The sequence below is a fragment of the Vespula vulgaris genome, chromosome 1 (genome assembly GCF_905475345.1).
Source record: "Vespula vulgaris chromosome 1, iyVesVulg1.1, whole genome shotgun sequence".
NCBI classification, from domain to species: Eukaryota; Metazoa; Arthropoda; class Insecta; order Hymenoptera; family Vespidae; genus Vespula; species Vespula vulgaris.
In genome coordinates, this window is record NC_066586.1 from 17,141,251 (window position 1) to 17,153,799 (window position 12,549).

Below are 12,549 nucleotides of genomic sequence, written 5' to 3' on the forward strand. Positions count from 1 at the left end.
GCTTGACTAACGCTTAACTAACCTATTGTTTGGAGCAGCACATAAGGCCAGGCCAAAGTCAGAACACATAAAAACCCCCGCTAGACCTCCGGAAGTGTCCGTGCCACCATCTACGTCACACTCGATGGGCAATCTCTTGTCCGTACCATTGCAGGGTGCTCCTCCTCAAGAACATTACGTTGGCTGGGACGTAGAACAATCCACATTACCAGGTGCGACCGCTTCACAACTTCCCAAAACGAACTTGTACCTTAACGAATACGAGCGTTGCTCTCTCAGTCCTTCGCCCTCTTATCCATTAACGCAGAATCCGCATCAATGGCGTAATAATTTCGTCAAGACGCGATCGGCATCCGTTTATCCGGTCAGAGATATGGCCGACAGGTTTAACGAAGAACGAATGCCACCGGGAAATTGGCATAATTTATCAACGATTCCTATAATCCAGGAATCGGAAGGAATACAATTATCAATACCTTGTAATTTTCGAAGACAGTGTCCTCACGAAATGAAAAATAGTTTCGAGTTTCCCATTGATGCTATCGTACCAGCAACGTGTGAACATCGAGATGAGAATATGTCCGGGTTAACTTTTAAACAAATTGATAAGAACGAAGATCATACGATTCAGGATCATTGGACTTGTCCATTTCATGGAGATAATTACGTGAAAAGAAGAGTCGATGAGACTCCTAATGCGTCGTCTTCGTCGTCGATTCCATTCGGTGAGGAATGTTTCGATTCTATTCCTTACATCGATCAGATTGATGACAATTATCCTGATGCTTACGAGGAATCTGAAGATAACGAGGAACGTAAGAATGGAAAGGAGGAGCATAACGTTTTGTCCGGTGATACTTCGCAAGACGAGCCAATAAATAATAAAAAATCTTGTAACGATTTATTTTCTTTCTCCGGCGAATGTAAAGCTACTGATCATACCCATGAATTAGGGGCACGAGTAGAAATATCTGGCATCATATCGAAACAAGAATGCACGGTTTGTCAATGTTCCTTAAAATCAAGAAAAAGTATCGAAAGTCAAACGAGCCAGGTCGATGATTCCCCGAAACTTAGCTTATCGTCGAAGAAATTATCGTCCAACGAAATCGATAGTAACAGCGATAACGACGATGAGAATTATTCCAACGTATTTACCGATACAACGGATCAAAACGACGAACAGGAATTGAGTACCTCTGAATTAATTACGAAGGACGACGAAATTTTAACGCCCGAATTAATTCTTGATTTGAGTGGAATGAACGACGACGCGGTTTCCAGTGACACGTCGAGCACTGGCAAATTTTGGAAATCACCTGACGAAGTACGTTTGGGTTGCGGAAGGGTAGCGACCTTGGCTAAACATTTCTCAGCGTTAGGTGACGGTGGATTGATCAAAATGAACTCTATGAAATTGACACGGTCCAGACAATTCGCATCTGAGCCAGACATAATATCACCGAGAAGTTCAACGACCGAGGTACGAGAATCTGCGAATTGTAAAATGTTCAAATCGGAACCTGACTTGTGTTACGAGGACAAGAGTACTCAAGTGTCGCCTGAAAGAAAATATAGCGTTTATATGGACGACGTCAATATGATTACGGAAGATGCGAACAATGATGGAAGTGTGACGATTAAAGGTAAAAAAAAAAAACTCTCTATAGCAGAGCAACAACATATAATAGAACAAATTAAAGAATTTTCTAATCTGGACAATGCCGATGCACCTTTGTGTTTACCTCAAGAAAATCAAATAGCCGATTCCGTAGATAATTCAGAGACATCCTGTTCTAAATCGTTTAATAATAAATCGATAATTAGTAATACTGAATCAGATATGGAGACGTCGAAAAAATCTCGAAAGTCCTCGTCGTCGTCGTCGTCGTCGTCGGCATCGTCGAACGCTGAATCTTTAAATAACAATTCATCTAAGAAAGAAGAAATGAAACGTAAAAAACATGGAGTTTGCAAGCTAGGAAGATGTTGTTCTCTCAAAGAATTATCATCCTCGGATGGAATGAAACACGATGGAATTAATTTGAGTCCAGCTCTTAAAAAATATTTCCTTTTCCCAGCGCGTTCTAACAGAGTAGTTTCAGCACCAGATATCTCGAAGAAAGCTACCGCTATGCTCTATCTACGTTTAATAAAACATCATCACGATAATGACGGCAATTTTACGGTTCACGGTACCTTATCAATTGGAAAGAAGGAAGAAGAAAAAAAGGGGGGATCTATAGGAAGCCCGAATGATCTCAATTCTAATTCGTCTCTTTCACGATCGTCGAAGTTATCGTTCAGTTGGGAAAATTTGCAAAGTGAGAAGAGCGATGTTCATTCGAAAAAATGTCAAACGCCGTTATTAAATGGACGACGATTGTCGAAGAGTCAAGAGATGATTCATAAAAACAATATCTCTCAAGATGACTATAATCAAATGTCGAAAAAATTTAATCAAGGTCGTCGTAGTCGTTCGACTACGTGCGGTCCTGCGTCTTTTCAAAAAAAAAGATCTAAAGATGATCTTCGTGTCGTCGGTGATACTACAACGACGATAGACATCGAAGGTAATTTGTATCTTAGTCGAACGTGCAAAACAAATTCTAAATCGGCACGTTCTATTGCCCATAATTGCTTTAATATCGTCGAAAAATCAAAAAGTGACCCGGACATCTCGCGATCTAAATCAACGTCCAGATCATCAAGAAAGGAGAAACGAGATATTCACGTATTTCCATCGTTGGAAATCGGTTCCGCTTCGCGTAAGCAGGCACAAATTACATCGTTCATAGGATTTATGTTGTCTTCCGTTTCGATACAGTTATTGCACTTTCCTCCCCTTGGTTTTACGTTAAAGAACTACAGATTGCTTTTTATGATTAATTTCTTCTTTCTTTTAATCTCTGAAAACGATACATCAAACTCGTATAACTTATCCCGTTCCTTCCATTTTTTTTTTATAAATATATATTATTTACATATTTTTGTTAACATTTTTAATTATTCCAGGTTTTATATATTGAATTTATGAATTTATTTTGATTAATATTATTCGTCCAGCAATAATACAAAATGCGTTCGCTTTTTTCATAGTGCATCTGCATTCTGTCTTGTATATTGCATAAGACATGCATCGTACGTTCTGAAGACACTTGCATGAAAATTAAAGAAATTAGAATCTCTTCTTCTCACTGTTTAGGATTAGTCCTATAATTATAATCGTTTGAGCCTTTTGTGTGATGCTACGAAACGTTTACATATCGTTTACATCGAATGCTTTTATCTAAAACCATTTTCCATTTATTAACGAGTCATGCTCATATATATATATATATATATATATATATATATATATATATATATATATGTATATGCATACGTGTATATATGTATATACTTATGTATGTATAATATAACAGTAAAATGACCTGACGTGAAGCATATCATACTTATTTCATTTTATAAATAATAACATTTGTAAGATGGTACAGTATGACATGTAACAACAAGGATAAACACAACGATACAATTAAAGATAAAGAAATAATACGCTCTTTCTGTAACTATAGTTTTCTATATGGGCAAAGAAAATGAAAAAGAATAAAAAAAAACGAATATGTTTTAGTCGCATGTATAGATGCATGTAACAAGTTTACGTTAATAATATCATGTGCTACGAGCAAAATGTGCTATGCTGTTGTGTTAATTCGTAATAATGTTTTGTTTGTGCATCTTGTGCTATCGCAGGGCCTCGCCGCATGAGCGAACGTGATCTTTCATCTAGACTTGGACGTGAAACGATTCCCCAACAAATTCATAGCAGCAAGTCCGTCCCAGCTTTGCACAGTAAGTAATCCCTGACGTGGTTCTACAGAAGGATTGTCCAAAATTTCTCTTTTATAAATCATTCGAAATTATATTAACGAAAGATTAAAGATCTATTCGTTTGATTCTAGCAAATTTATTCGAAAATCTAAACGTTGGGACAGGATCGTTGTCGATTATTTTTATTCGCTTTGCAAATTTGCTTACTCTTGGTTCAACGATCAATGCTTTTTGTTCTTTTGAGATAGAACCAACTCAGGAAAATGTGTCTTGATCATTTGCATAATCGCTCTGAGTCATACACTTGGCTTTTTATCTCTACACTATTTCATACTGCTTATCACAATTACATATTAAAGCATCGGACCACATAGAGACAAGTCTTATCAAATCATTTATATTAATAAAAACGAAAATGAAATGATTTCGATCGGTTGTAATAAAATACGAATATTACTTTTCACTCGTTGATACATTTTTATTCTGAGATTAATTCATAAGATTGTGATGTAGATATGGGTGCCGAAGGGAAACAACAACATGAAATATTCAACCCGGGTTATAGCAGAGCATCGTCGAGTAATAGCGTTACACCACCGGTTCAACCATCACCGATGCCTGCAATGAACGGAGCTTCTTGCCTACGCTCTAGGTAAAATGATCTTGATGAATTTTCTTTGATACGTTTGTCGTGGCATAAATATAGATATATGTGTACACGTGAAATTGTTCTTTTTTTTTCTAGATCGAGCCATAACTTGCACGATCCAACGAGAATTGGGGCATTACCTCCGACTGGTTTGGTTAGCAGGCAACAATCCTCACCAAACTTAAATCCGAATCAACCTCATGGATCTTTCCAAAATAATTTACAAAATAACGAGGCTGAAAGATTCTATCAGAACTTGAGCGTTTATAGAAATCAGGATTCTACAGGGAAACAACAGCAGCCAAGTTTATCGCAGCAACACATGGAGGAGAGGTATAAACTCCGATAACTTTTCTCATCTGGCTTTTGGATTAATAATTCTAATCCATTGAAGACGTACGGTGCCCTTGAAATCATCGACAAATTCGATGCCTCATATCAGCTTATTTTAGGAATACTTTACACACGCAACGAAGCTCAAGAGGATCGCAAAACTCTTTGAATCGGCCGCCTGCGCAAGAATTGAATCAGGGAAGAGATAGACCGATATCTGCTCATATTCCTCAAACTCAACAACAAGGTTATTCCGGTAATCAGATGCAACATCAAAACGTAGTTCCTCCTAGATCGCAATCCTCGCGAGATATAATACGTCAGGAAGCTAAGCTTCAAGAAATGCAGGAAGAAGTTAGAAGACGCGAATTACGTGGTGGTGCACCGATGATTAATCAGTATAGACCAAATACATATAACATGAGACCGGCAAATGCTAATCAAACAGCTGGTATTGTACCTGCTCGTGCTCTTGTTTCAAGACCATTGGGTTCTACACCTAATTTAGCAACAACCTCAGCAACGAGACAACAAATGGGACCAACTTATGGTCATCCTGATGTTGCTGCTGCTTATTCTCAATATGGTCAATGTAACAAACATCCGACTGCTGGTATAAATCAATACGGACTAGCGTCCAAAGGAAAGACAGAACCATCTCGTCATGTACCAACTATTGAATCTGGAAAGGAATCTCTCGCAGTTCAAGATTCTACTAGATCCCATTATGATCATAATCGTCAATATATGACTTCCCAGAATGGATCACATTATACTCATGGACCATCTGATCTACGAAACGATCAGTATTCAAATGACAATACTACTGTGATTCAAGATAACGTCGAAGGAAATTCTTTTAGTACTACTGAAGTTCCACCAGCAAGACCTGCTCTTCCTGAAGATGGGTATAGGGAAAGTCCACCACCACCACCACCCAATACGTTAACTCATCCGTTGTATAATAATCAAGCAGATTCGAGGTATTTTACTATTTAACGTTATTTATTTAGCCGATGTGAAAGAAACCTTATTTAAAATATATAACAATATTCGATATAACAATATTTTAGGTATACAGCAAGTATGCAAGACCCACCGAGAGGTGGTTATTATCCAGCAAGTGGAACAGGGACGATGCAACAACCTCGACAATATCAATATAGTGCCAGTAATCCTTGGCAACGTGAAGAACGTGAAAAGGTATGTTAAAGAATTTTTTTTATAAAAATATCACACGGTTATAAAATTAAAATATTATAGGAACAAGCTCGTAGAAGAGAAGCAGCTAGACAATGGCGCGATCAACAAATTGCGGAATTAAGTGCTTTGCCTCACCGAACTCCTCAACAAGACGAACAGTTACGTGCTCTTCAATTGGAACGAGATTTCCAAAAAAGAGCAGAAGAAGCTGCCAATCAACAGGACGACGACGACGAATGTAATGACATTGATACCGAAAGTATACCACAGGCTCAAGGTTTATTGAGTGTAGCTAATTCTCAAGAAAGAACGAGCACAGCAAATCAACAACATACGTTGTCAAGAGCAAACGTAAATAATCAATCGATAAGAGGTACCCCACCTACGTCGCAAACTGTTAATAGTCCACTCTCTCCGAATGCTGCTGCAAATTCGTGCTTAGTACAAAATGATAATTCCGGTTTACTGTATTTACAACAACAGCAACAGCAGCAACCACAACCACAACAACAGCAACCACAACAGCATACCAATCAATCTCAAAATAATACAGTACAATTATCTAGCTCGTCAAATTATAGTTCGTCTTTGTCTCATATTGGAAGTATTCAAAAAACGTATACAACTGCAATGTCTCAAAATAATGAAGAAAGAGAAACGCAACAACGTCGAATAGAAGAAATCAGAAGGAAAGAATTCGATGAGAATCAAAGACAAAGAGAAGAAGAAAATAGGCATCAACAACAACAACAACAGCAGCAACAGCAACAACAGCAACAACAACAACAGCAGCAGCAGCAGCAGCAACAACAACAACATATTCAGCAGTTATATAAACAACAGCAACAACATATGCAACATTATAGGAATCAACAAGCATTGCATCCAAATATGCTAAGATTAGACAATTTAGTTATCAATGGACCTAACACGTCGCCGTGTAAGTAAAATGCATGTACGCGCGCATACATACGCTCACATACACACACGTGATTTATTTTTATCTGCTTTGACTAAACAAAAAATGATTATTTTCTATATAGCTTTACAAAATGGAAATACCGATGCACCTCCACCACCAGAACGTGGATCTAGTTATGCAGTGATGTCTCAACAAAGTGCACTTAGGTCGAACAGTTCGACTTCTTCAAACATTGCCTTAACACCTCTAACATCTTCGACGATTAAAAGGGTTTCTTTTCACGATCCAAACGCAAACACTGAAACAACGCCACGCAATGTCATGTCTGGAAATTTAAATACTTCGTCCTCGATGGGCATGGTCACTATTAGAGAAGACCCTAATGTAAGATCTCTTATTTTCTAAATTAATCAAATATAAAGCCATATCTTTTATCTATAAGCAGATATACGCGAGTTTGATGATGTTTAAATCACATTAAAAAAAAAAAAAAAAAGAGAAGAAAATATAGATTCGTTTTTACAAAAAATAATAAAACACATAGGGTATGAAGAAATTTGCAAACAATCGATCACTCTGATTTGATTTGGCACTAAAATATGCTTATGCACCCCAAACGAGAGATAAAAAGAGCACATATTTAAATAATATTATGACACGTAAAAATACACGTTTTTTAGACATGAATTAATTCTATTAATTAGCTTTAGCAATATACACAAGAATATTGTAACTTGTATAGGTCCTGCTTAATATCTAAAAATTATTTTACACGATATAACACAAGATATTACTCATTAAACATGCATATATATTCTCTCGTAATGCAACCCATTGGCAGATGTCAACGTAAGGTATACATACATATATAACACTATTACGCTGTGATTTGCCATAAATATATATATATATATATATATATATATATATATATATATCGTTTGCAGTTTTGCATGGAACACACTTTTCAAATTATATACCAGTAATACATTCGCGCAATCATCATTTGTAAGTTAACGCTTTTAATATATTTCGATTCATTGTATATTTATCTATATCTTCGATGTTATAAATACATCTCATTCGCTGCTATTTACATGTATTGTGCATACATTTTTTATGTTTGCAATTTGGCTTGTTGATGATACGAAATTGTGCATTTGCCGAGTAATATTTGTATAGGCATTGTTAACCTTTTGATTATCCAACGAGAAATATTTGATCTATTTAAAATAACAATTTTTATCTCTCTTTCTCTCTCCATTTTGTTTTCAGAATTTTATCAACGATGCTGAAAATTTATTAGCGTCTCCAAAATCTCCGGAAGGTCCTGGCGTTCCATTTGTTAGCGCTACACCCGGTGTGATCGGTGCACAAGAAGTATACAAGTTAGTTTTGCCAAAATTCAATTTTGTCAATGTTATTAAAGATAATTTTATTATTATTATTATTATTATTATTATTATTATTATTATTATTATTATTATTATTATTTTATATTTTTTTAGAGATCCACGACAGAAACGTCTCGCTGAAAAACAAAAACAACAAAATTTGCAAATGGGTGCGGTACCCGAGAAGCTCAGTTTCAAAGAAAAAATGAAGATGTTTGCTATGGAAACTGGAGAGGATGGTACACCGAGGGACAAAGTGAAAATATCTCGAGCTCAGCGTGAAATTGATAACATCGGTGGTCCTCTTAGTCCTAATAACAATACTACGAAAGGCTAAGTGTAAAATAATTTCGTCCTTTTCTTATAACTATTTACGGAAGTGTATACTACATAACTTGTAGTTATGATCCAACTTCGTTGCTTGATCATGAATCATCAATTAAGAGAAGAGCCATTCTATATATCTCTTTATAAAGCTTATACATATTTAAAATGAAAACGAGGGAACATAGAAAAGAAAACAACAGTTTCATCTCGACATTTTTAGGGATGCCTTAATTCTAAAAAAAAAAAAGATTATATTACAATATCGTTATCGTATTTTTCGTCTCTAATAGACACACATACACACACACACATATATATATAAAAATTCTTAAATATTCAATGATTTAAGAGTTTAAAAGAAATCAAACGATAGAAATTATTATACGGAATGAACCAAAAGTTCTTGAGTGATCACGAAGATCGATTATTCTTTTTCGAGAATTTTTACAATAATCTTTTCCTTTTTTTTTCAGATTGTAAAACTATGAACGTAGCTTTTAAAACGACAAGTCTAAATCGCAAATCTAACAAAATTTCTGCAAAGGGTAATTAATTTTTAAAATCATCTAGAAACTTTTGGTACAATCTGTATATATAAATATATATATATATGAGATAGAAGCTGATTATGTCGATGAATATATTTATCGGGATCAAGTTTTGAATGAAAATGAAATAATATTGTCTATGTTGATCGTCGATAGAATGATAGAATTTGGCAGGCATATTTTAAAGTCTTAAAACTATTTGTCGACGATAATACACTACATTCGTTATGCCGTCTCTTCGGTGGACCAACTTAATTCTAATATTTTATGAGGATATAGTATTTAAGATGTAGCTTTTGAAAATATACAGAAAGAAAACAAAAACTCATTAAAGAGTAATTCTTGGTCGGTGACATTTCAATGAACCAATCAGAATGTACCTCACATGATTGTACATAGGCTGAACATAGCCGTCCGTTGCTTCTATTGTTTGATATTTATATTTATATACATCTGTATGTATGCGTGGGTGCATGTGTTTTGTATGTGTGTTGCGTGTGTGGGTGTGTGCATGAAAAAAAGCGCGAATATCAACTTCGTCATATTATATTTCTTCTTTCTCTCTTTTTCTTCTTCTTTTTCATTAAACTACTGCATAGCAATTTTAATGTGTGAGTACTGTACAAAATACACAAAGAAAAGCGCGCGTACATAGCTTTAATAAAGCAAATTATATAGGTAATCGTAATAATACTCTATATAAGAACCGAATATGCTTGTACAATATTTATATATATATATATTTATATATATATATATATATATATATATATATAAATATATAAATATATTTATAAGAGCCTATAAGATCGCAAAGAAAGCAAGCAAAACGAAATAAGTGTTATGAAATTGTTCATGCGTTCGACGAAGGGTCGTTCACCTCTAAGTTGTAGGTGATGGCAAACAAAATACGCATCTATGGTTTTGTAATATATTGTGCAAGAGAGTTACGGAACAACACTAAAATATCTGAATACTAATCAGTAGAAATGTGAATCATATTGTCTAAAATGTAGAAATTTATAAAGAAAAAAAAAACAAATTACAAGTAACTCTTATATATATATACACACACACATACACACATTTGTGTACAGGCATCAAAAGTTCTTTAAACGTTTTGAAGAAATCGTATAGCTTAGTATTGTAGAGAATTAATAAAGATTACAATAAGATAATCTTTATAACGTGAGAAGACAGTGTAAAGTTGTTCAACATGTCTGTGAACATTCATGAAATCTATTGAAGTTTATTTTGTTATATTATAAATTGATCATTGTTTTATTAATCTTGTTTATATATTTATTATATATAAACGAATGTTTATTTCATTATAGTACAGATTTATGTATTGAAAGAAATGTAAAAAATAACTTTAGTTATATTACATAAAAATAACGTAAAATATTTACGTTTCATTTAGAATGTCCACAGACTTCGAGAGATTCGATCACTGTACCGAAATATAAGGATCGTGGAAGAGTCACATTTTAATAAGAGTTTCCTGCAAACTTTAGTTTGATAAATCTTACAAAACAAAACACATAGCAATATTAGTAGTTAAAAGAAAAAAAGAAAAAAAGAAAAAAAAAAGAAAAAAAAAAAGAACGCGTTAATGACTGTTAATCTGGCAAGTAACGACCGGTCGAGTCGAATATACATACTTGCTGGTATATAATATTCCTTGTATTTAAACAATTATTTCTCAAAATATAAATTTCATGTATTACGTACGACGTCATATCTCTGTACGTATATGCTATGTATTCTTGTACCTTTGGAATCTTTAAAAAGGACATACAAAATCATCTCTTGTTCTCTTGTTCTGATATATAAAAAATATCTTATATATTATTAATAATAACATTATAAAAACGTTCCTATGAAATATATATATTTCGGGACAGAACAGAAGAAGGTACTTATATAAGTGTATATTGAAGAAAAGATATGACTCTATGAAAATATTCTTTGAACAAGACTTTAAAGGAATTATTCAACGAAATAGTTCGGCCAATTTAATCGATTACAACGATCGTGTTAGTGTTTTGAAAATAATTGTTGTACGCAATTAATGCGAAATATCGTTTGCAGTTTTCACCGAGATAGATACGACTCTTCCGGCGTTTATTTAAGTTTGCAAAAAGTATTTTTTTATGTTTATTATTATTATTATTATTATTATTATTATTATTATTATTATTATTATTATTATTATTATTATTTTCTTTTTAGTACATTTTAGATTTTTAAAAACTGACCGTGATATGTCGTGCAGCTCATTAAGAAATTTTGTTAAGAAGGCAATCGAACCAATGTAATTCTATGCGTTTAGATTGTTCGGTTGTAACTTCAAGAAAAAATACTTGAATGTGTTTGTTTAGGATCTAGGTTTCGGCCCGTATTCCGAGCGTTAGTGTAAAGATTTATGAAATGAAATATTTTTTGAAAATAAACAAATGCTCTAACACCGAGCAATCTGTTAGCACGCTTCGAATACGGACCTTCAGCTCTTTATACAGCCATATATCGTTAAGATAGTGATATATGTTCGTTCTCGATCCTGTATTGCCCATGTGTCTTTAAATAATATACAAGTACGTGATTAGTAGAATGATTTTTACCTATATAGATAATTCACATACATTCGGTTAACTTTAGGTCAATGAAAAAAAGGACTATGTAATTTAGTTTAACACAGCAGTTAAGTTGATGTAACGATTATCACTATTCATTTTCAATTCTGAGTTTTCTTTATATTCGACTTTTTATTCCGAATAATTCTATTAATAATGGGCAATGTTTTTTGACAAGTGTTTTAGGCTGGACATCTTGTTATTATTTACATAGGATTTGCAAAAGTGAAATTTCACAAGACACTAAAAAAAAAAATAACAAAAAATATATTCAAGTTGTGCAACTATTTAACGAATAAAAGAAACAAATTCCCTCCTTTGCGTGCGTAAGATATACATGCACGTATAAATAGTATTTGCACTTTGTATTTTGTAATAACATTTTATTCAATTACAGTGGAGTCGTAGCGTTTGGTCTAATTATATATCGAGTTACGGTCACACACAACGATCATAAACGTTTAACTAGCATTATTACATTTTACCTACATTACTGATTGCACCTTTAGAAAACGGACTATATTTTTTAATTACTGTATTATGTCAATATATTACAGAGATGATATACTATCATTGACGAAGAAATAAACGTCATATCAGCAGGCAATATGTTCCATGTATTTACTTTTTCTTTTTCTTGAATTTCTTTTTCTTCTCTTCTTTTTTGTATTAAATAATCCAAAATACATAACATGAAAAAAAATAT

At 33.8% G+C, this 12,549-nt stretch overlaps 1 protein-coding gene across 13 annotated transcripts in view; it reads left to right on the forward strand.

The window, feature by feature from the left end:
- Window positions 1–12,463, forward strand: part of LOC127068418 (afadin) — a 48,592-nt gene extending 36,129 nt beyond the window's left edge. For 7 of the 13 annotated variants that reach the window (XM_051004611.1, XM_051004622.1, XM_051004601.1 and 4 more), the window contains 10 exons: window positions 39–212; window positions 3,754–3,852; window positions 4,345–4,483; window positions 4,577–4,813; window positions 4,933–5,796; window positions 5,887–6,016; window positions 6,077–6,956; window positions 7,060–7,322; window positions 8,214–8,326; window positions 8,447–12,463. In XM_051004611.1, coding sequence (XP_050860568.1) covers window positions 39–212; window positions 3,754–3,852; window positions 4,345–4,483; window positions 4,577–4,813; window positions 4,933–5,796; window positions 5,887–6,016; window positions 6,077–6,956; window positions 7,060–7,322; window positions 8,214–8,326; window positions 8,447–8,669 — 3,122 coding nt within the window. In that variant the 3' untranslated portion in view covers window positions 8,670–12,463. The other 6 variants (XM_051004640.1, XM_051004711.1, XM_051004694.1 and 3 more) reach the window with 5 other exon arrangements.
- Window positions 12,464–12,549: the final 86 nt, after the last annotated feature.